This window comes from Narcine bancroftii, chromosome 1 (assembly GCF_036971445.1).
Source record: "Narcine bancroftii isolate sNarBan1 chromosome 1, sNarBan1.hap1, whole genome shotgun sequence".
In the NCBI taxonomy this organism is placed as follows: domain Eukaryota; kingdom Metazoa; phylum Chordata; class Chondrichthyes; order Torpediniformes; family Narcinidae; genus Narcine; species Narcine bancroftii.
The window spans coordinates 124,717,408-124,740,196 of record NC_091469.1 but is presented as its reverse complement, the minus strand read 5'-3'; the positions used below and the strand labels follow the sequence as shown (position 1 = coordinate 124,740,196).

At 39.8% G+C, this 22,789-nt stretch overlaps 1 protein-coding gene across 3 annotated transcripts in view; it reads left to right on the top strand.

Annotated features, from left to right (window-relative positions):
* LOC138763673 (LHFPL tetraspan subfamily member 2 protein-like) overlaps positions 1 to 21,792 on the top strand; it is a 271,965-nt gene extending 250,173 nt beyond the window's left edge. For all 3 annotated transcript variants that reach the window (XM_069938217.1, XM_069938223.1, XM_069938234.1), the window contains one exon: positions 17,725 to 21,792. In XM_069938217.1, the coding sequence (XP_069794318.1) occupies positions 17,725 to 17,981 (257 nt within the window). In that variant the 3' untranslated portion in view covers positions 17,982 to 21,792. The remainder of the gene's footprint in view (positions 1 to 17,724) is intronic.
* Positions 21,793 to 22,789: the final 997 nt, after the last annotated feature.

Below are 22,789 nucleotides of genomic sequence, written 5' to 3'. Positions count from 1 at the left end.
GAGGAAACAACAAAAAGGAGAGACATTCATTTGCAAACTATATGGTGCTCAACATGCACCAAAACAATGCCCCACCTATGGAAAAGTCTAATAGGTACAAAGGGCAGAATCACTACGCAATGTTTTTCCAAAGGGAAACAAAATAGAAGTGAAAGCGTGCACACTATAGAAGAAATTGCTCTCAGTGGTGCACTCTTAGTGGGCATGGTAGTGCAGAAAGACTATAATCCAACAGCCAAACATGAACAGAGTGGAGTAGGATAAGTGGACTGTATCATTACATACAAATGGAGTAGATATTCCTTTCAAGCTGGACACAGGGGCATAGGTCAATTTGATCTGTGAGTCTGACATCAGGGCAAAGAAGATAAACCCATACATGCATGCAAATCCTGTATAGTTCAAAGCCTATAATGGACAGAGCATTGACATGAATCACTGCTGGATGATAAAGCTTGTGAAAACTTTAGCCTCATCAAGAGGATGTGCAGATCAGGGAAACCTATTGTGTTGGCTGATGCATTATCCAGGGCAATGACGCAGAGTGAGAGCTCCACAGATCAGATGTGAATCTCCACATGAACCCGATCACTGAGTCTCTTCCCGTATCTGACATGAAATCCATGTAGATCGCAGCTGAAACAGAAGATGACACAGTTCTACAGAAGGTCATCAAGAATCTGAATGAAGGATGGCCTAGAGGTAAATGTCAGCCATACTATAACATCAGAGCTGAGCTGAGTGTTGTCAATGGGCTTCTACTCAGACAGAGCTGAATTGTCCTTCCTCAATCACTGCAGCAAGAGATGTTGAAAAGGGTGCAGGATGGGCACCTTGGAATAGAAAGGTGCAAGAGGAGGGGCAGAACTGTTGTTCATTGGCCAGGGCTAAATGCTGACATTGACAGGATGGCTTCAAGTTGTGAGATCTGTTTGAAACAACATGTAGAGCAGACAAAAGAACCCATGACATACCAGCAGAAATATAACAGAAAGTCGGGACTGATCTGTTCCACATGGATGGAAATAATTACTTGCTGGTTATTAACTATCTTTCGAACTACCTGGAGATTGTGCTGCTTCCTAACATGTCTGCTGGTTGTGTGATCAAATATATGAAATCGGTCTTTGCAAGATATGGAAATCCTCAAATTGCCTGCAGTGATAATGGTCCATGCTATAGCTGTAGATAATTCCAGAACTTTGCAGGAGTATGATTTTCAACATGTGACTTCAAGTCCTCTGCATCCACATTCAAATGGTAAAACTGAGAAAACAGTTCACATAGTTAAACAGTTGCTCAAGAAAACACTAGACAGTGAAACAGAAACATATCTCGCTCAAATGAGTTACAGAGCTTCACCACTTGAACATGGCACCCACTGAACTTCTCAAAATTCATAGACTACACACCACACTTCACTAGTCTGCAGACCCAAACAAGAACAAAGACGTTGAATGGAAAAAAAAGCATCTGCAAAGGAGACAAAAAGCAAACTCTGACAAGTCAGCAAGAAGCTTTGTGCCACTGTCACAACATGACACAGTGAGACAGAGATTCCAACACTTGGGTCAAGAAGGCTACAGTTCTGGAGGAAGTAAATGCAAGATGCTACACTGTCAGAACAGGGGATTGTCAAATACTGAGGAGGAATTGAAAGAGCCTGCTGAAAATGCAGGAGACAGTGCAGGAACAGACAAATGCAGAAGATCCAGCCTGCACAGCAACAGAGAAAACACCACCAGCGCTAGAGAGTAGTGGACCAGCATAGACTATGTCAAGACTGTGTCAAGAAGATCCACACATGTTATTAAAGCACCTGACAAGCTGAATATCTAAAAGAAAAACAACTGCAAATTTTAAAAGTTTGTGCTGCTGATGTAATGTTTATGTCTGATTTGAACTGTAAATTGAAATGAATACTGCATTGGTGGGTAGTGTGTTAGATTAAACATCTCAAGGAAAAGGAATGTAGTGATAGAGTGCTAGTGATCCTCCTAACCACTAGAAGGAGTCAGAGACTAGTTTGTGGCACCTTCAGTTGATTCAAGATGAATGCCTCCACATGATCTTGAGTCAATAGCTAATAAAGATAGTTATTTTAAAAGAAATCAAGTTTCTTTATTACAATAAAAGAAACATATCAACAGGGGAAACACATAAGCTGCAGATAGAAAGCACCCGAGTTCGGGATTAAACCTCGACCTCTGGCACTGTGAGGCAGCAGGTTTTCTAGCTGTGCCACTGCATAGCTTTCCATTTAATGAAAGGAAATAGAGATCTGTAAAATTCAAATCATGTTTGAATAAACTTGTTAGATTTATTTAAAGGAATAATGCAGAGGATTGATCAAGATATATGATTATCAGTCTGATAATGTTCCATATCATAGACTTAAGCCTGGTTAAAGCCTTGAAATAAAAGTTGAGGGGCTGGCCACCTGAATAAGAGATCAACTTGATTACAGGAGAAAAAAGAAGCACTGATACAGTTTGTCTTTTCAGTCTGGAATAAAGCAGACAATTTGATATTGGGTGTATGAAGGATGACTTTAACATTTCCTGGGGTGCATAGTGAATAGTAAAGATAATAATCATAAATTTCAAGAAATATAGAAGTGTGTGTGTAAATAAATCTTTAATAGGCCACCTTTTTAGTAACATAATCTTTTCAGTATCCTGCCATTACCAGCAAGGCCAGCATTTATTGCCTATCCTTGAAAATTGAAATACTCTCTCAGTGATGTTGGAGAGGGTTTAGACCCAGTGATAAAGAAAAATGAACAATATGTTTCAAAGTCATAGCGGCATAGAACTTGGAGGGAATGGATGGGTGGCAATATTGCTCTGCATTTGCCGTGCTTCTTAGTGATAGAAGTTATGGATTTGAAGTTCAGAAGAAGCTTTAAAAACATGAGGTAATCCAAATGTTCAGTAAACACAAAAAAATACTTCGTTTATGGTTTAATAATGTGCATTTTCCTTCTGCTTCAGTCATATATTTGATACTTCAGATTTATGAAACTATTTTAAAGTCAATGCATTTTCCATCCTATATGTAACTGTTGGCTGCTATTCTTTGATGAGGGTGAGGGTTGATATTTTAACCCTATAAATTTCTTTGATTTCATTCTTTAACAGGCTAGTTGTAAATGTCAAGATCCTTGTTCTTCACTCTCCTATCAGAGGAAATAGGTCATCTCTGTCTATCCGAACAAATCTTCTCACATGTGAAATGCTAAAACATACTCTAGGCTTGCAAGTCACAAAGAATAAGGGAGTTAGTTAGAGTGAAGGGTCAGACATGCAAGCATAGAGTAGCTTGGCTGATCAGGGAAAATCAAGTTCTGGTCCAAAACAATGGGGCATGGGGCAGGTATAAGCAGTTTGAATCGAGGGTATACTAGGAGTTTCGGGAACTGAAGAGTAAGCTAAACAAAGAAATCAAGAGGGTAAAGAGAGGACAGAAGGTAGCTTTGGCAGATAATATTAAAGATAATACCAAGAGATTCTATGTATATAAAGGGGAAAGGATGAGCAGAGAAAAAGTGGGACCTTTTAGGAATCAATTTGGTCAACCCTGTGTGGAGCCACAGGAAATGGGCAAAGTCCTCAATGAGTCATTCTCCTCTGACTTTACTATAGAGAAAAACTTGAGGACAATGATAGTGTCTTGAGAATAATCAGCATTACAGTTCAGGAGGCATTGATGATCCTGGTGCATATGAAGGTAGTTAAATATCCAGAGCTTGATCAGATTTATTTGAGCACACTGTGGGAAGCAAGAGTGGAAATTGCAGGTAAGATTCATGACTCTCCTTAAGTACAGGTGAGGGGCTGGAATACTGGAGGGAGGCAAATGTTGTGCCTTTATTCAGGAAGGGCTGCAGAGAAAAGCCTGGGATCCACAGGCCAGTGAGCCTCACATCTATAGTTGGTAAGTTACTACAGTATTCTCTAGTAAAACTCTAGCAAAACTCAAAACGGTCAACCAGTTTACCTATCTCGGCTGCACCATTTCATCAGATGCAAGGATCGACAACGAGATAGACAACAGACTCTCCAAGGCAAATAGTGCCTTTGGAAGACTACACAAAAGGGTCTGGAAAAACAACCAACTGAAAAACCTCACAAAGATTAGCATATACAGAGCCGTTGTCATACCCACACTCCTGTTCGGCTCCGAATCATGGGTCCTCTACCGGCATCACCTACGGCTCCTAGAACGCTTCCACCACCGTTGTCTCCGCTCCATCCTCAAAATTCATTGGAGCGACTTCATCCGTAACATCGAAGTACTCGAGATGGCAGAGGCCGACAGCATCGAGTCCACGCTGCTGAAGATCCAGCTGCGCTGGGTGGGTCACGTCTCCAGAATGGAGGACCATCGCCTTCCCAAGATCGTGTTATATGGCGAACTCTCCACTGGCCACCGTGACAGAGGTGCACCAAAGAAGAGGTACAAGGACTGCCTAAAGAAATCTCTTGGTGCCTGCCACATTGACCACCGCCAGTGGGCTGATATTGCCTCAAACCGTGCATCTTGGCACCTCACAGTTCGGCGGGCAGCAACCTCCTTTGAAGAAGACCGCAGAGCCCACCTCACTGACAAAAGACAAAGGAGGAAAAACCCAACACCCAACCCCAACCAACCAATTTTCCCCTGCAACCGCTGCAACCGTGTCTGCCTGTCCCGCATCGGACTTGTCAGCCACAATCGAGCCTGCAGCTGACGTGGACTTTTACCCCCTCCATAAATCTTCATCCGCGAAGCCAAGCCAAAGAAGAAGAGTATTCTAAGGTATACATGCACTTAGATGGATAAAGGTTGATTAGGGTAATTAGCATGGTTTTGTAAGTGGGAGGTCATGGTAAACAAATCTGATCCAATTTGTGAGCAAGAAGGTTAATGAGGGCAGAGTTGTAGATGTTGTATACCTGTATATTAATTTCAGCAAGGCATTTGATCAGGTTTGGCTTGGTAGGCTGCTCTGGAAGATTACCAGTATATCTCGTGGGATCCAAGGAGAGAGAGTACAGTGGAAATCCAGAAATCCTGACCACCCTTCCTGACTTCTCAAAAACTCTCTAACTTCTTAAATTTAATGGGCTATTGTGTGCATATGTAATTACCACAGATGCCCAATGGCAACAAATAGAGCATATGTATTTAAAACCCCATAGTAATGGATCCTAAAGTAGATAAACAAACTATTTTTGGCACATTGGCCTTCAACAATCAGAGTATGGAGATTGGAAGCTGGGAGGTCACTTTGCAGTTATATAAGACATTGGTGATAATCCACATGGAGTACTGTGGCCAGTTTTGGTCAGCATGCTGCAGTAATATTTTAGGACTGGAGAGGATGCTGTTATGGAGTCCAGAGGACTCCACAAACCAGCAGCAATAGATATGCACCACAACACAGGGTTACTTAAACAAAAGTAGTTTTTAATTATATTTGAACAAGAAAACAAAATTAAACTTTAACTTATTACTTTACCTACCTAACTACTTAATTTCCCCCCCCCCCCCCCCAATACTAAGCGCAGGTGTATGTAAGATTAGAAAAGTTATTTGGATCACAGTCCAATCTCACTGGTTGCAGGCAATTCTTGTACTGTGCACAGAAGTTAGCATTAACAAAGTTCACCAGTCTTTGGTGTTTAACAGGCAAATGGTTACCACTCAGAAGGGTTCTCGCTGGTTTTCAGAGAGAGATTACTTTTCCAGGACATCTGCAACTGATTCCTTCTCAATTAGTCTTGCTGACGAAACTTGCCCACTTCAGGGTTCTCCAGATGATCCTCTTTCTTTCAGGTCACCTTTCAGACCGCCAGTCTTCTCCGTTGACCAGGCAGCCTTCCAAAATTTGCCAGCTTGTCCTTCTGGAACTGATTTCTGTCTCCTCTCTCTGTTTCACACCCTCCCTCTCTGAGAGCAAAACTGTTCTCCTCTGCCTGCAAAGATCACATGCTTTCCCAGGCAAGCTGCTGTCCATACATTGTTGCCTCCTGCAAAAAGCATTCTGCAAAAGTCCTGCAAATATTCTGTGTTTTAAAATGTGTGTGTGCAAGCTGCTTTAACAATTCCTCCCAAACCACCTCTACATACTCTGTCACAATACAGATAAGATTTACGAAGATGTTGCCAGGACTCTGGGGCCTAAGCTATAGGAAGAGGTTGAGCAGGCTTGGAACTCAGGATGATGAGGGTGATCTTATAGAAGTGTACAAAATCATGAGAGGAGTAGATTGGGTGAATGCAGAGACTTTCAGTAGCTAGAGGTCATAGGGATAAGGTGAGGGGAGAGAGTCTTAGAAAGAACCTGAGAATGAACTAATTTATGCAGAGGATAGTGTGTATGGAACTAGCTGCTTGAGGAGGTAGTTGAGAGCAGTACTGTTGCAATGTTTAAGAAACATTTGGATGGATATGTGGATAGGATGGGTTTAAAGTGATATGGGCCCAGCTCAGACAGGGTTGGGCTAGTGTGCCTGGATTAACCATTAAGCAAAAATAAGCATGTGCTTAGGGCAGGCACAAAGGGAAGGAGGTACCAGAGTTTTTTTCCAGTGCCAGATTTACCATGGTGCAGCTGAACTAGGGCCCCACAAAAAGGGGCCCCTCACAAATTTTAGGGTGGCCATTCCAAAGGAGGACATGGGCATAGGTTACTATACTATAGAGTGTTTTCATTTGTTGTTTTTGCAATACCTTCTAAATCTTATTAAAAAAATGAAATTTTTAGACACAATGTGTGTGTGTATGTGTGTGTATATAAAACCAATTACCATATCCTCCTTTGGAATGGCCACCCTAGAAAAAAAAACATATATACAGGTTATATTTAATATAGTTGTGGGGTTTGAACTGGAAGAGAATTGAATTTTTAAATCTATTATTTCACATTCAACACTTAGTGAGTCTTAATGTCTTGTCATTTGGAAGGGTCGAGGGGGGACCATTGTTGGGCTGTGCTTAGGGCATCAGTTGGCCTTAATCCAGCCCTGGTGGAACATGATGGTTGGTTTAAGCGAGTTGGGCCAAAGGGCCTGGATCCACACTGCATGACTCTATGACTTCTACATCATCTTAGTTCTGAACGGTAATTCTTCTTGTGGAGTAAATACCTATAACAATTACATCACAGAAACTCACCAGTTTGTCCCTTCTAGTCCATGCCGAATACCAACTCATGCCTAGGTCCAATGGCCCGCACCTGGCCCATAACCCTCCACATCTCCACACCTCTCTTGTCCATATACTTATCCAACTTTTCCTCAATCTCAATCACCACTACTCTCTGACATATCCCATCCAATTATTGTTGAATCCATTTCACTAATTCAACATTAAATATTATAATAGTATTTTGAACAGTTGCTAAAATTTTTGTTATTGTCAACACAGTTGTCCAACAAAATATACTTGCAACATTAGGTTCTGACTGAACATTCTTTCATAAACATTTTGATTAAACACTGATCCTTTGGAATAGTTGTGATCATGTGATAAAGGGTTCTTTCCCTCGGAGGAGAGAATGATGTAAGCATGAATGCATTGTTCTTGAGTGAGTTCAGTGTGCTCATGAGTGAATGTTTAATAATTTGTGCTTTGCTAAATGTCTTTGATTTTTTTTGTATCACTGTAGATTTTCACTCACAAAAAGAAAGCAAGGGTCTGATAACTCTTAATTGCTTTTTTTTAGAAGGTATATCTTACTGCTTTAAACATTCAACAGATGAAGGAGGGGCTGAAATGAAGTTCTCTTTTATCTGTCTTTACTGTTTTGCTCTTTGAGATTGACAACATTCACAGCTCTCAGATGAACTCCTTATACACTTTATTTATCCAGGATGGCTGAATAAAAAATCGAGAAGTCAGAATTACTTATCTGAACACAAGTTTAATAAAATTCGGTTACCTTAAGCTTAAAGGTTTACACCGCATAATATAATTTTTCAACCAAGATGACACTGATGAATTGTTGGCATTCAATAGGAGGGTTCACACAAAGAATTTTGGCAAGCGGGAGAGCTGGTGGTATTCCAGGTTCCGTCACTTCTTTTCGGAAATTGAAAATGAATTCTCATAATGAGGCAACCTGCATTGTGTCCCAGCATGGTGCAACATTTATTCTGACTCAGTATTTTACAAAACAAATGATGCAACATTTTTTTCCACTGAGATGGCTTCCTATTTGTTAGCTAAAACTTAGGAATCAGTTGGTCTGTACATTCTCTTATCCTTGTGCTTATGATTGATCTGGCAGATCCAAGCAAAACATACCAATCATCATCTTAAGGGGCAATAGTCTTGCCCCTGCTGGTAAATCAGAGTAAAATTAATACCATTACTTCGAGACTTCCAATTTTTAATTTAGACATAAAGTACGGTAACAGCCCTTTCGGCTCATGACCCTGTGACACCCAAACATCCCAATTAACCTACAGCCCTTGTAGGTTTCGTAGGTGAACACCAGGAGGAAATTCATGCAGATACAGGGAGAATACACAAACTCCTGTCAGACAGCGCCAGCTTTGAACCCGGGCCACTGGCACTGAAATAGTATTGCACTACCCGCTAAGCTAACCATGCCGCCCTTGCAACAGCAAACTTTGGTCAAGTCAAAGTGCAACTAGATGGGAAGAACTGAGTAAACCTCAGTGGTACAGTTGCAACAGTCTGTCACTGATTTCTGTCATCCTCTCTAACAGTTGCAAGGCTTGTGTTTTTATCTAGAACAATCTTTGGAGTTGCTACCTCTCTTGCCTGCAACATTACATAGAACATTATAGCACAGAAACAGGCCCCTTTAGCCTGTGCCGAACCATTTTTTTTCCCTAGTCCCTCTGACCTTCAACCAGTCTATAGCCCTCCATAACTCTCCCATCTATGTTCCTATCCAAATTCTTGAGCCTGCATTCATCACTTCAGCTGGCAGCTTGTTCCACACTCCATTCACTCTCTGTGTGAATAAGTTCCCCCTCACATTCCCCTAAACTTTGTCCCTTTCACTCTTAGCCCATGTCCTCTGGTTTATATCTCACCTACACACAGTGGAAAAAGCCTATCTATGTTTACTCTGTCTATCCCCCTAATAATTTTAATTACCTCCATCAAGTTTCCCCATTTCTTCTATACTCCAGACAATAAAGTCCTAACCTATTTAACCTTTACCTTTTCAGTTCCTGAAATCCAGGCAATATCCTAGTAAATCTTCTCTGCACTCTTTCTTTCTTATTGATAAAAATTTGGCCTCACTAATATCTTATACAACTTTAGCATAACATCCCAACTATTATACTCAAAACTTTGACTTGTGAAGGCCAATATGCCAAAAGCTCTCTTTCTAACTCTATCCACTCATGATGCCACTTCAAGGAAATTATGAATCAGTATTCCCAGAACTCTCTTCTACTGCACTTCTCAATGCCTTAACATTTACCATGTATGACCTTTCTTAGTTTATCCTTCCAAAATGCAGCACCTCACACGTGTCTGCATTAAATTCCATCTGCCATTTTTCCAGCTGGTCTAGATCCCTCTGCAAGCTTTGAAAACCTTATTCGCTGTTCACAGCGCCTCCAATTTTAGTGTTACCTGCAAACTTGCTGATCCAATTTACTACATTATCGTCCAGATCATTGATATAGATGACAAACAACAATGGTCCCAGCACTGATTCCTGAGGTACACTTCTAGTCACAGTCCTCCAGTTGGAGAAACAGTGATTCACCTCTACTCTCTGGCTTCTCACATCCAGCTGTTGTCGAATCCAATTCACTACTTCACCATGAATACCTAGTGCTGAATCTTCTTAACTAACCTTCCATGTGGGACCTTGTCAAAGGCCTTATTCAAGTCCCTGTAGACAACATCCACAGCCTTTCTTCAACTTTCCTGGTAACCTCCTCGAAAAACTCTGTAAGATTGGTTAAACAAATTCATGTTTAACCAATCTTATAGAACAAGAACCATTCTTGATCTACCAACATGGCCATGCAGTCATTCAAGTTCTCCAAGGCATTTCTTTTGATTGCTATGAATTTTATGGCTACAGTAGATAGAGGGGAGCAGGTGGACATTGTTAACCTGGATTTCCAGAAGGTGTTCAATAAGGTGATGCATAAAAGACATATACAAGATAAAAATGCCTAGAGTTGGGGGTGATGGATAAGCATGTATAGAGGATTGGTTAACCAATAGAAAGCAGAGAGCAGGATGCAGAGGTGTTTTTCTGGTTGGCAAACAGTGGTGAGTGGGATGCCACAGGGTCAGTGCTGGGCATGCAAATGTTCACGATATACATTAGTAATATGGAAGGGGGGACAGAGTGTAGTGTATCTAAATTTGCTGATGGCACTAAATTGAGTGGAAAAGTAAATTTCGCAGAGGATATGGAGAGTCTGCAGAGAGATATGGGTAGGTTATGTGAGTGGCCAAGCGTCTGGAAGATGGAATACAATGTTGGTAAATGTGAGATTATCCACTTTAGAATGAGAAATTGAAGATCAAATTATTATTTAAATTGCAAGTGATTGCAGCCTGCTGCCATACAGAAGGACTTGTGAGGGCTTGTGTATGGATCGCAAAGGTTGGTTTGCTGGTGCAGCAGAATATCAAGGCGGCAAATGGAATGTTGGCCTTCATTGAGAGAGCAATTCAATTTAGGAGCAGGGAGGTTATACTGCAACTATACAAGGCAATGATGAGGCTGCATCTGGAGGACTGCATGCATTTCTGGTCTCCTTACTTGAGGAAGGATATACTGGCTTTGGAAGTGGTGCAGAGGAGGTTCGGCAGGTTGATTCCAGAGATGAAAAGGTTAGCCAGATGAGAGATGAATTTAGAAGAATGAAAAATGTATAAAATTATGAAAGGCATAGCTAAGATAGGTAAGTTGTTCCCAGTAGTGAGGGAGACGAGAACTAGGAGACGTAGCCTCAATATCCAGGGTAGTAGATTAAGGACGGAGATGAGGAGAAACTGCTTTTCCCAAAGGGTAGTGAATCTATGGAATCTGCTGCTTATTGAAGCAGTAGAGGTTACCCCAGTAAATATATTGATGGCAAGGTTGAATAGATTTTTACAAAGTAGGGGAATTAAGGGATATGGGGGAAAAAGACAGGTAGGTGGAGATGAGCTTGTCATCAGATCAGCCATGATTTCATTGAATGGTGGAGCAGGCTCGACAGGCCGGATCGCTGACTCTTGCCCCTATTTCTTATATTCTTATGTTTGTAGGTTCTGCCACCTTCAACATGATCCCACTAGATACATCTTCCTCTCTCCTCCCCTCTCTGCCTTCTGTAGGGACTGCTCCCTCCGTGATTCCATTATCTACTCCATCCCTTCCCACTAATCACCCCCCCAACCATGGTACATTCCCATGTGGCCGCAGGCCACACTTACTCCCTCACCACAATTCAGGTCTCCAAACAGTCCTTTCAGTGTATCCGTGAGCGAGACCTACTGCATCAGTGCTCCCGCTGCAGCCTTCTCTACATCCGAGAGACTGGGTACAGTCTGGGAGATAGCTTCACTCAGCACCTTTGCTCTGTCCACCTCGGAGACAGGGATCTCCCAGAGGCCAACATTTTAATTCTGCGGCCCACTCCCGTACTCACATGTCTGCCCATGGCCTCATGTACTATCCCATCAAATTGGAGAGACAATACTTGATTTTCCATCTGGGCACTCTCCAAGTGGATGGCATTAACATAAGACTTCTCCATTTTCTGCTAACTTACTCTCCATTCTCCTCCCTTCCCTTTTCCCTCTGTCTTCTTTCCCTTATCTTTCCATTCCCTTCCCTCTCTATTCACAGAGCCATCCCTCTTCCCCCCTTTCTTGCTGCTGTGCCTTCCCTCCCTCCCTTATCTACCTATTATCTCTGCCTTTGGGTCTGTGCTACTCCCCACTACCCCTCCCCCTACCATTTTGTTCGAGCATCTGCCGACATTTTTCCAGACCTTGACGAAAAGCCCAAAACGTTGGTTATGTATCTTTTAACTTTAATATATAAAGTACACTGTTTAACCTGCTGAGTTTCACCAACATTGTGTTTTCACTCATTGTTAGTTCTTAATCTTCAACAAAGTCCACTGAAGAATGTATAGAAGAGGAACTCAGGCAAGGCAGATTTTAATTTATTTGGTCACCTTCTCTGACTGTCCAGCTGTTTGAGGGTTCTAATACACATATGGCATAATATTTAGATAAACTACATGAATAATAAATGTATAGTCACTGTGTGATGTTTTTGCAGTAACAGTGGTGAAATCTGTATGTTAATGAATTTAATTTCATTTGACATTTTAGGAAATAGCTCGAGATCCTTTGTGTTATAAATGGATTTTCAAATTTTCATTTTTCACTTGCACAATGCATTGCCCATATATCATTTTACTGTGTATTTCTCCCATTCCTGAATCAAGTAATGTTCCCAAAATTTGGTATCACTATAATCTTCAACTGCTCTGTGAGTCAGATTAAATTTCCATTTAAATAGATGCAGGGCAGTAGGTGAAGAGCAGGAAGGTGGGGGTTATGGTGATAACCTTTTCACTGCCTTATGCCAAAAGGCATCTTTTGCTGCAAGGTTCTGTAATTTTCTGAACCCTGTGTAAAGTTTTAAGCTCTTTGTCACATCATGTCCAGATCTTAATTCTGCTCCTTCAACCCATTGAAACCAAGGAATGGAAGTGTTAAAGTCCTTCTTCTCTGACAAAAAAAAATTGAAGAGGGAATACAAATGTGATCTTTAGTCTAGTAGGAATATGAAGTTGAATGTCATTGATTTTTGCAGCTGATAAATGGCAAGATGTGTGAACTGTTCAGACAATAGTTTGCAATCAGTCACAATTGACTGTCCTTTGTAAATATATTAATGAGGCTGACTTCTGCTAATGTGTCCATTTTCCATTAGTTACAATTCCGTAACCAAAGGAACTACATCATAACACCACCAATTATGTGCAAATGAAAGCTGAGGCGCAATCCAAATTGCCAATAAAAGTACAGATGGATATTTTTCTTATCTTTTTTATTTTTTTATTGATTTGGAAGAGAGAAATATTCCATGTTACATAGTGAACATACAGTAACCTCACAACCTAAGAATACAGAATATGAATCATAAATAATTTATACATTGTCCTGTTTACAATGTTCAAATATAATAAATATTCCCTCAGCTCATATTCTATTATTAGAACATATTCATGATGAATTGTCTAATTAAAGTGATCTCTTCTATTTATGCTAGTCCTAAGATTGGGGTTATTTAGAGCAGAATTTAAGAGGGGTTGCTCGACAGTAACCGTATTAGCTGACACTAGAATCATTCATGGGTGAACTATATCAAGAGATGTGGTCTTCCCAAACAACACTGAATAATCTGTTTGGTTTTAATTACAGTCTTACAGCTTTATGGGCACTTTATCCTTGCCAGTTTTTAATTCCAGATACCTTTTTGAATAGAATTCAAATTCTTTAATTCTTTGGTGAAATTTTAACTTAATTTTAAAATTAAAATTTTAAAGTCACTGGTTACTAATCTGATCATTTATAACCATTTGCATTCATAGCTCAGCCTCCATTGTTATGTTGTTTCAAGAATCATTTGCTAATTTCTCCTAATTACACATCGATAGACTTTGGGTTCAAACGTTCTGAAAGTGCCAAGTGCTCTTTTCAGTGTAGAAAATACAAATTCCTTTACGCAAGTCCCTTCACCCAGAAAATCTTCCCAGGATGAAAGGTTGTATTTTTGTTGAATCACCTGGTGATGTTGAAGAAGCTCCTCGTCACTATTTATTTTAATATTTGAAATATACAAAAGTCCTGTTTACCTGTTGATTCCAAAGGCTCTGAGGCATCACTGTGAGATGCTGAACTTTATTCCTCTTACCCAGCCACACAGAGCAAAGGCAAGATGGCTGGATGGGGAAACTGTAATGGGCTTGTTCTTTCTGGATACTGGATTTGGATTACGAAGAAAGTATATACATTTGTCTGGTAGTTTTATATGTTTTACAAAATGGATTGGATCATTGATTTAATTAATTTTGAGATACAGCTCGGTAACAAGCCCATGAGTCAGCACGAACCAAATACACCCATGTGTCCAATTCACCCCCTAATCCCCTAGGTCTTTGGAATGTGGGTGGAAAGTGGAGCCCCCAGAGGAAACCCATGTGGACATGGGGAAAACGTACAAACTCCTTTCAGCTTGCAGTGGGTAATTTCAACAAATTTCCTAAATGCCATTGTCAAATCTGTATTAAATTCACAGTGTTATCTAGACTCACGTTGGATGAATGTTTCATCTGTCCCTGAGTCTTAATTTCAAAAGCTTATTTTCTATAATACCAAGGATTGGATTACTTTTCATTTCTGAGACCCCCTCCCCTCTTTTCATGCCCCCCCCCCCCAATCGACATGATGACCAAAATTCCTGTTTGAAAAAGGTGCGCAATATCCTTGAGGACCCCTTCTACCCCGCACACAGCATCTTTCAGCTGCTGCCATCAGGGAAGAGATACAGGAGTATCAGAGCTAGCACCACCAGGCTGGGGAACAGGTTTTTCCCTTGAGCAGTGGGAAGGCTGAAAACCCAATGGAAATGCTCACACTATCCATCCGGGACTCTCATATTCATGAAACACTTTATTTATTTACTTGTATCTCTGAATACTTGTCCTGCATATGTATTGTTTGTCTCTATATGTGTTATGTCTGGCTATGTGTCTGCACCGAGGACTGGAGAACACTGTTTCTTCAGGTTGTACTTGTACAATCAGATGACAATAAACTTGACAATCAGCATCTAGTTAAAGATGGTTTAAAGCTTCAGCCCTATTAGCTAAGAATAAATGTAAGGAAATACCATGTACCTTTATTATAAGCGACATCGAATCCCCCAAAACACCAAGAGTGCCCTACATAATCATTGGGACAAAGATGTTTGACTTTATTTGCCCCTGTGCTGATTAAATTTGTAATCAAATAATTCACGTGTAATTAAATTGCACATTCTAGAACAGTGGTTCTCAACTTTTTTTTTTACACTTGCATATCGATTTAAGTATTCCCTATGCTATAGGTGTTCTGTGATTAGTAAGGGATTGCTACCACAGTTTTAATTGTCCCTAATTGACTCGTTATGTGCATAGGTTCATAACTCCAAAGGAAATTGGCCAATGACAATTTTTCTCAAGCAAAATATTTCAGTAACAATCGAGTCTAGAGTAGTGGTCCTCAACCTTCCCTTCCAACTCACATGCCACCTTAAGCAATCCCTTACTAATCACAGAGCACCGATGGCATAGGAATTTCTTAAAGACGTATGTGAATGGAAAGAAAAAGGTTGAGAACCATGTTCTAGATTTTATTCGATTATTTGTACACATTTTCGTTTGACCATGTAGAAATTACAACACATTTTATACATTGTTCCCATTTCAGGGCATCATAATGTTTGGTCTATTTGGCATCACAGGTGTTTGTGATTTCTCAGGCATTTTAAATTGCTTCATTGGTGCAGGTATAAGAGAGCTAGGCTTGCTTCTAAGCTTTCGATCATCTTTGGAGTCTGTAGTTGTGCCAATAAAAGTCAAATAAGCTATTTATAACAGATGAAAAACAAGAATAAAACAGTAAGAGACCACACCCAAACATTAGGATTACCAAAATCAACTGTTTGGAACATCATTTAGATGAAAGAGCGCACTGGTGTGCTCAGTATTCACAAAGCGACTGGTATTCCAAGGAAGACCTCCACTGCTGACGACAGATGGATTTTCATCATAATGAAGAAAAATCCCCAAACTCCTGTCCGACAGATCAGAAACACTCTTCAGGAGGCAGGTGTGGATGTATCAATGACTACTGTCTACAGGAGATGTCATGAACAGAAATACAGCAGCTACATTGGAAGATGCAAACCACCAGTTAGCCACAGATAGGATGGCCAGATTACAGTTTGCCAAGAACTATTTACAAGAACCTGCAGAATTCTGGAAAAAAGTCTTGTGGATGGATAGGATCAAGAGTAATGTGTATCTAAGTGTGGAGGCATAAAGGAACTGCCCAAGATCCAAAGCAAACCACCTTTGCCATGGTTTGCATCTTGCAATGTAGCCTCTATTTCTGTTCATGAAGTCTTCTGCAGACAGTGGTCATTGTCACAACCGCACCTGCCTCCTGAAGAGTGTTTCTGATTTGTCAGACGGGCATTTGGGGATTTTACTTCATAATGATGAGATTCTTCTGTTATCAATATGGAAGTCTTCCTAGTGGAATACCACTCCCTTTGTGATTACTGAGCTCACCAATGCGCTCTTTCTTCTTAATGATGTTCCAAACCATTTATTTTGGTAATCCTAATGTTTGGGTGATGTCTCTTACTGTTTTATTCTTGTTTTCTTTAAGATGGAGATATTCCACCTTATCACATTCTCATGGAACAATTTGATAGGTTTCAGGACTTGATTCCCATTACAGTAAAACCACTGGTATCCAGCACTCATGGGGATTGGTAAAGGGTAAAGATTCCATATTGTCATGTAACACTACATTTAGAATGTAAGATGCATGAAATTCTTTAACTTTTGTGTACCGTAAGGCAGACAGAGAATCACCACTTTGTCCAACACCTCTCACAGAAACCTACAGCACCTGATGTTTCTAAACAGTCTTCCCTCCAAGTACTGCCTGCTTAGCTTTAGAGATCAAGCAATCCCAGGTGTATTCAGGCTATTAGATGTCAGATAAGTGTACTTTCCAGTTGCTTGAGACTTACTCTTACATCTACATTAAGATTAACAATTTAAAAGACAAAAATAATTTACTGTACTTACACTGAAAAAACTTCATTCGCATGAATATATCATCCTTAAATCACTTTATTTTCAGTCACATTCTTTGAAAATATTTAACCATCACTGCATCTGTAGGTTCTTCCCCTCTGTGGAGCTGCCGGAAAGATGAACAATATTATAGATAATTAACCCTCCCCCCCAAAGTTTACAGATAAAGCCTCATTAATATAATGATATACTAATAAAAATAGATAATCTTACCAAGCAGCGATAAGGAGACACTTCAAGAAAATCATCCCAGTGGCAAGTGGCATCAACCAGCCATCTTGGGTGACACCATTATTATTTCACGCAACAGCTGCTGTGAGCAAAGCACAACCATGGCACTGCTGGCTGAATATTTGTTCCCATTTTCTCCAAATATTTACGTGTTACTTCAGAGAACATTTACAATTTCAAACTTACATTTTATTTTACCTCTTATTTATTTTAATTTTTAGAATGTTTTTTTTTGTCGGTTGCTTGAGGCTGCCAGTTGATTGAATCCCGGTTACTAGGGCTTTTACTGTATACGAAAACCTTAGTAAAAAATAAGACTTCTGTCAAGCTCAGGATCTTGTTCAATGTTAATAGTTCCCACAGTGAAAAAAAAACTTGACGGTATTCACTGTGTGGTTTTATACACAAAAAAATGTAATTTAGGCGTAACAATTGAAGGTTTCCAATTGCTTATGCCTAGCACGAGTTAGCACCATGGGGAAGCAAGTCAAGTGAACAAATTTTGGAAAAACATCGTGGGAGTAGCGGCATTTCAATGAAAAATCCACAATGCTGGAATACCAATACTGTGTGATATTCTTCTATATTTATGTATTTCATTTGTTATTTCTTTCAGGCCTCTTCCTAATTCTTGGCCTGATCCTGCATCCTGCTGGATGGGGTTCTCAGAAGGTGGTGGACTATTGTGGACCAGATGTTTCGCCTTATCAGTTAGGTGCTTGTTCTCTGGGTTGGGCCTTTTACACAGCTGTTGGCGGTACAGTCCTTACGTTCCTTTGTGCGGTGTTATCTGCACAAGCAGAAATCGCGACATCAAGTGATAAAGTACAGGAAGAAATTGAAGAAGGGAAGAATCTCATCTGCCTGCTGTGAGAAAGCATCTTGCATTTCTGCTTTTGGGGTAGCCTTTCTCTTTTTGCTTTTGAAACGTGGTACCAGAAAATTTGGCCACTATCTTCCCAGTGAATTTAAAATTAAATCAGTGATTTGGACCTGATCCCAAGGCCGATAATACAGGAAAAGTGTCACACCAACCCAGAACTTTGTTGAGAACATTTCACTCTGGACACTGGCATTTTTTTTAAACTGTCTGTATTAATGCAAAGCCAGGTCACATTTCAGAGCCATTGAAATTCCTTTATGTATGTTCAAACACTGATGGATAATTACAAAAAAAAATTATAAACTTTCAAAAGAAAATAATTTCCAGACTAAAATTTCATTCACTATGGAATATATTACAAGCAAGAATCTTTCTGAAATATGTTCAGCATGGATTTTGGTTCCAATTTTACCAACACATTCACTGAACAAGCTTCAAGGCAAGTGTTCATATTTCAATTGACTGGGCAGTGTTGCACCTTGATATTTAGATGCAGTACATGAAATTGTTTTGCATTACCCTTCTTGGGAATATGGTGGATTGATTTAACTTTTTTCTACGGCACGGTGAGCATAAGATGAATGACGTGAAATGAAGAGATTAAAGTGTGACCTAGGTTTAAATCTCTCAATGGGTGCATTTGGGTAATATCTAGGATATAAAACTGGTTTTAATGCACCATTTTATGTAATATTTGTTGAGATAGTCACTACTGATGTAACTATGTAGCTTAATAAAACTTTAAGGACACTGTAAAGCTACATTCAGTGAACTGTAAATCTTTCTTGCCTGAAGAAGACTATTGTTTTGTAAACAACTTGGTCCAGTTGTACTTATCATCAGTACCAATAATTCTTTATTATACATTTTAATTGCTTCAATTTTAGTGCAATTAGTGATTATTTTTTCCACTAAAATTTTTCCAAAAAAAAATGTTTAATGCCAATGAAAGTGAGAACCAAAACACCTTTTAATATAATCGAGTATTGTCTGTCCTGGTTATTCTCAGTCATTACCTTTGTGTGAGCAACTTTCAATGCAAACCACCACCAAGTGTTTACAGTGCCATCACCTTGTTCTTATGGAATGTGTTGGTCATATTCACTCCTCGATAAAATCTGATACAAGAGGTTCAGGAGTTGAATTTGATTTAAACGTTTCTCCCCTCTATCCTTTCATACAAGAACAACATGGTGATTTGCAAATTAGGACATACAATTTTCAAGATTGCACTTGGAACAATGGGGAGAACATAGATTGGAAAACCAAAACAGAAGTCATGCGTTCCTAAAAACTGATCAATTTGGTTAAATGCGATAGCAAAGATGCATCTGAAACTTAGTCTGTTATGAAAGTAAATAAGATGGTTGTCTTTCCAAAGACTTGTATGCATTTGTGAATAAGTAAATGGGCTCCAGAAATTGGCCTGTCAAGTATTACCTGTGCCAATAAACCTGTGTGTAGTAGCTCTGCAATATTTTAACCACATTTAAATTTCAAAAAAAAAGTCTGGCTAATGTTTGTTAAGTAACTCAATAGATTAAATGTTATGTGCCATATAGTCTTTTAAGATTTTAGCCATTATTTAAAATTTACACCATGTGTGAAATATGTGCAATAATTAAAAGAAAAGTTGAAATTGTTTATGGAACATTCCTACATGATAAACAAGGAACATTGGTTTTGATTCGGGCTTATCTGAGGGAACTTTTTAATTTTAGTTCCTGGATCCACTTTATAAAGACAGAGTATTGCATCATCCAGAAATAATTCATCGTTTCTTAACAGTATTATTAAATTAGTGCTCCTCTCTCTGACCATCTGCCCACCAACCATTTTATTCAGGTGTTCATTTGGTCACATTAAAGTGGATCATCAAATAACATTCAGATTTCTAAATTCCTGCCAAACCCCTAGCCTTCTGCTTCCCCTGTCACCCCAACCCTCCCTTCCTTCCTTCCAACCCTTCCCCCAAAGTAATTGTTGGTTTGAGCAGAGTTTCTAAAAACTAGTGCTATTGAGGTAAAGGAGGCAGGTGTGAATTTCACTCGAGTCATTCCTTGCTCCCTAGCCAACTCAGGTTAGCTTTCTTTGGAAAGAGCAAAGATGGGAGTATGAGCAGGGTGCTTCTTCTATGGTGTGGTGCAGATTTTGTAGGGACAAATAAGCAGTAAATTTAGTAAAACTTGGAACTTTTCAGATACTGGGGCCTTTTTTCTTTCACTGCTTATGGGCCATTTGACAAATCTATGTGTATGTCATCATTTTCTATGTAGTTTGATTATACCAAATGTAATATGTACATAAGAATGCTTGATAAAGAATGCTTGATAAATGATGCTACATTCAACCACTAATCATGAACAATCAATATTCTCATTTCTGCTATATTAACCTCAATACACTATTCTGGGTCTGCTTTATTGGATGCTGAGGTACGAATTGGGATAACAGTGTAATAAACTTTAATGAAAAAAATGGTTTATTCAGCCCTCTTTCAAAGTTATTTTTGCACGCTATTTACACTGTAATGATTGGGTTCCACCATCATGAAATACTGTGATAATTGATTGTTAAATGGTCAACTGGATATATTGCTATACATCTGGGGCTCAGCTAGGACTGTTTCTTTCTATCCTTCAACAAAGTTTTCTCCTTGTTACTGGAGATACACTAAACACAAATTCCAAACCCAAGCTTTAAAACCACTCTCCACTCTATGAAGGTTATAGCAATATTAAAGTAGATTGTGACACCAGTAACCACTAATACCTACACTGCCAAGGTGTTTTTAGTTATAAACAAAGCTGATATTTTTTCAAAACTGGTTTAGTGATTCATCTGAGCAACCCAAGAACTATTCAAGCTGGCCATTTACAATATTACTTACATAATGAGAAAATTTAGCAGTGCTGTATGTATTAGAAACACAATGTTGGAGAAATTCAGCAGGTCAATGTACTTTTATATAGCAAAGATAAGGATACATAACCAACACTTCAGGCTTGAGCCCTTCATCAAGGCAAGGACAAAATGCGGGCAGGCACTTGAATAAAATGGTTGGTGGGGGCGCAGTAGGGGAGATGGTCAGGGAGAGGAGCACAGGCAAGAGGTAACAGGTGGCCATGTCAGGGCCACATTGAGAGGCCTGGAATCAGAGCTGGAAGTCTCAAGGCAGAAGATGGCAGTGGAAACATGTATTGTCAGTGACGGGGATCTCCCGGTGGCCAACCATTTCAGTTCTGTGCCCCACTTCTGTACGTCCATGGCCTCGTACATTGTCAAACCAAGACCACGTGTAAATTGGAAGAGAAGCACCCAATTTTACATCTGGGCACTCTTTGACTTGATGGCATTAACATTGATTTCTCTGGTTTCTGCTAGCCTACTCCCCGTTCTCATTCACTTCCCAAATCTTCTGTCTTTTTTCCTCCAGCTCTCCATCCCTTTCCCTCTCTATTCACAGAGCCATCTCCCCCCCCCCCACCCTTTCCTTGCTTGTTGGTGTGCCCTCCCTCTCTTATCCATCTATTATGAGACTGTGTTGCCCCTTCCCTACTTATGTTCCAGTGCCTGCCCACATTGTGTCCACACCTTGATGAAGGGCTAAAGTTTGAAACATTGGTTATGTATCTTTGCTACATAAAATACACTGTTTGATCTGCTGAGTGTCTCCAGTATTGTGTTTTTACTTCAACCACGGTGTATACAGACTTTCGTGTTTTAATTAGTGCTGTATGTGTTTCTTTTCATGTTTCCAAAACACTGAAATTTGTATGCAAATTTGGATGATTAAAAGTGTGTGCATTTAATAATTATACGTGGCTTTGTGTTGTTCAATATTTGCTTCACTATAGTAACTTGAAACTAACCAGAACAACAGCCATAAAAAGAAATAAAATATGAGGCCAGATAACATTGTAAATGACAGGCTAGAGTCATACAGCATGGAAACAAGAGTCCCTGGCCTAACTTGTCCACATCAACTAAAATGTTCCCCCCACGCCAACGTAAATGTCCCATCCACACTCAGCCCCACCCACACTCATCCCACCTGCCTGGATGTGGCCTACATCTCTCTAAACCTACCCCATTTCTCAAACATTACAATAGTACATGCCTCTATCACTTCCTCTGGCTGCCCTTCCCATACATTTGGCAGCACTTCTCATATAGTCACTATCTTCTATATTAAACATATTGACTCCCACATTCCTGTTAAATCTCTCACACCTCACCTTAAACTCATGTCCTCTGGTTGCTAATTCCCTGACTGTGGATAAAAAGCTCTGCTCTCATATGATTTATTCTTCTCATAATTTTGTACATCTCTATAAGATCACCTCTCATCCTCCTGTGCTCCAAGGAATAAACCCCTAGCAAGCTCAATTCCCTGTAGCTCAGCACCAATTGCCGGCAACAACCTTGTAAATCTCTGCACTCTTCCCCAGCCTTAAATGAGCTGAAACTGAAACACAATACTCCAAATGGAGCCTCACCAATATTTTATACAACTTCAACATAATCTTCAACTTCTATACTCAATACTCTGATGAATGTCAATGTGCCAGAAGCCTGTGACACCATTTTCAAAGTACAATGTGTACTCCTGGATCCTCCTGCTCTACAAAAATCCACAGATCATTCCATTCACTATGTTGTTACTTGACATTAGACTTCCCAAAATGCAACACCTCACATTTCTATGTTCTGAATTGCATCGACCATTCTCCCTCCCTTCTGCCCAACCAGTCAAGATCCTGCTGCAATTTTTAGGAACTCTCTTCATTATCTGCAA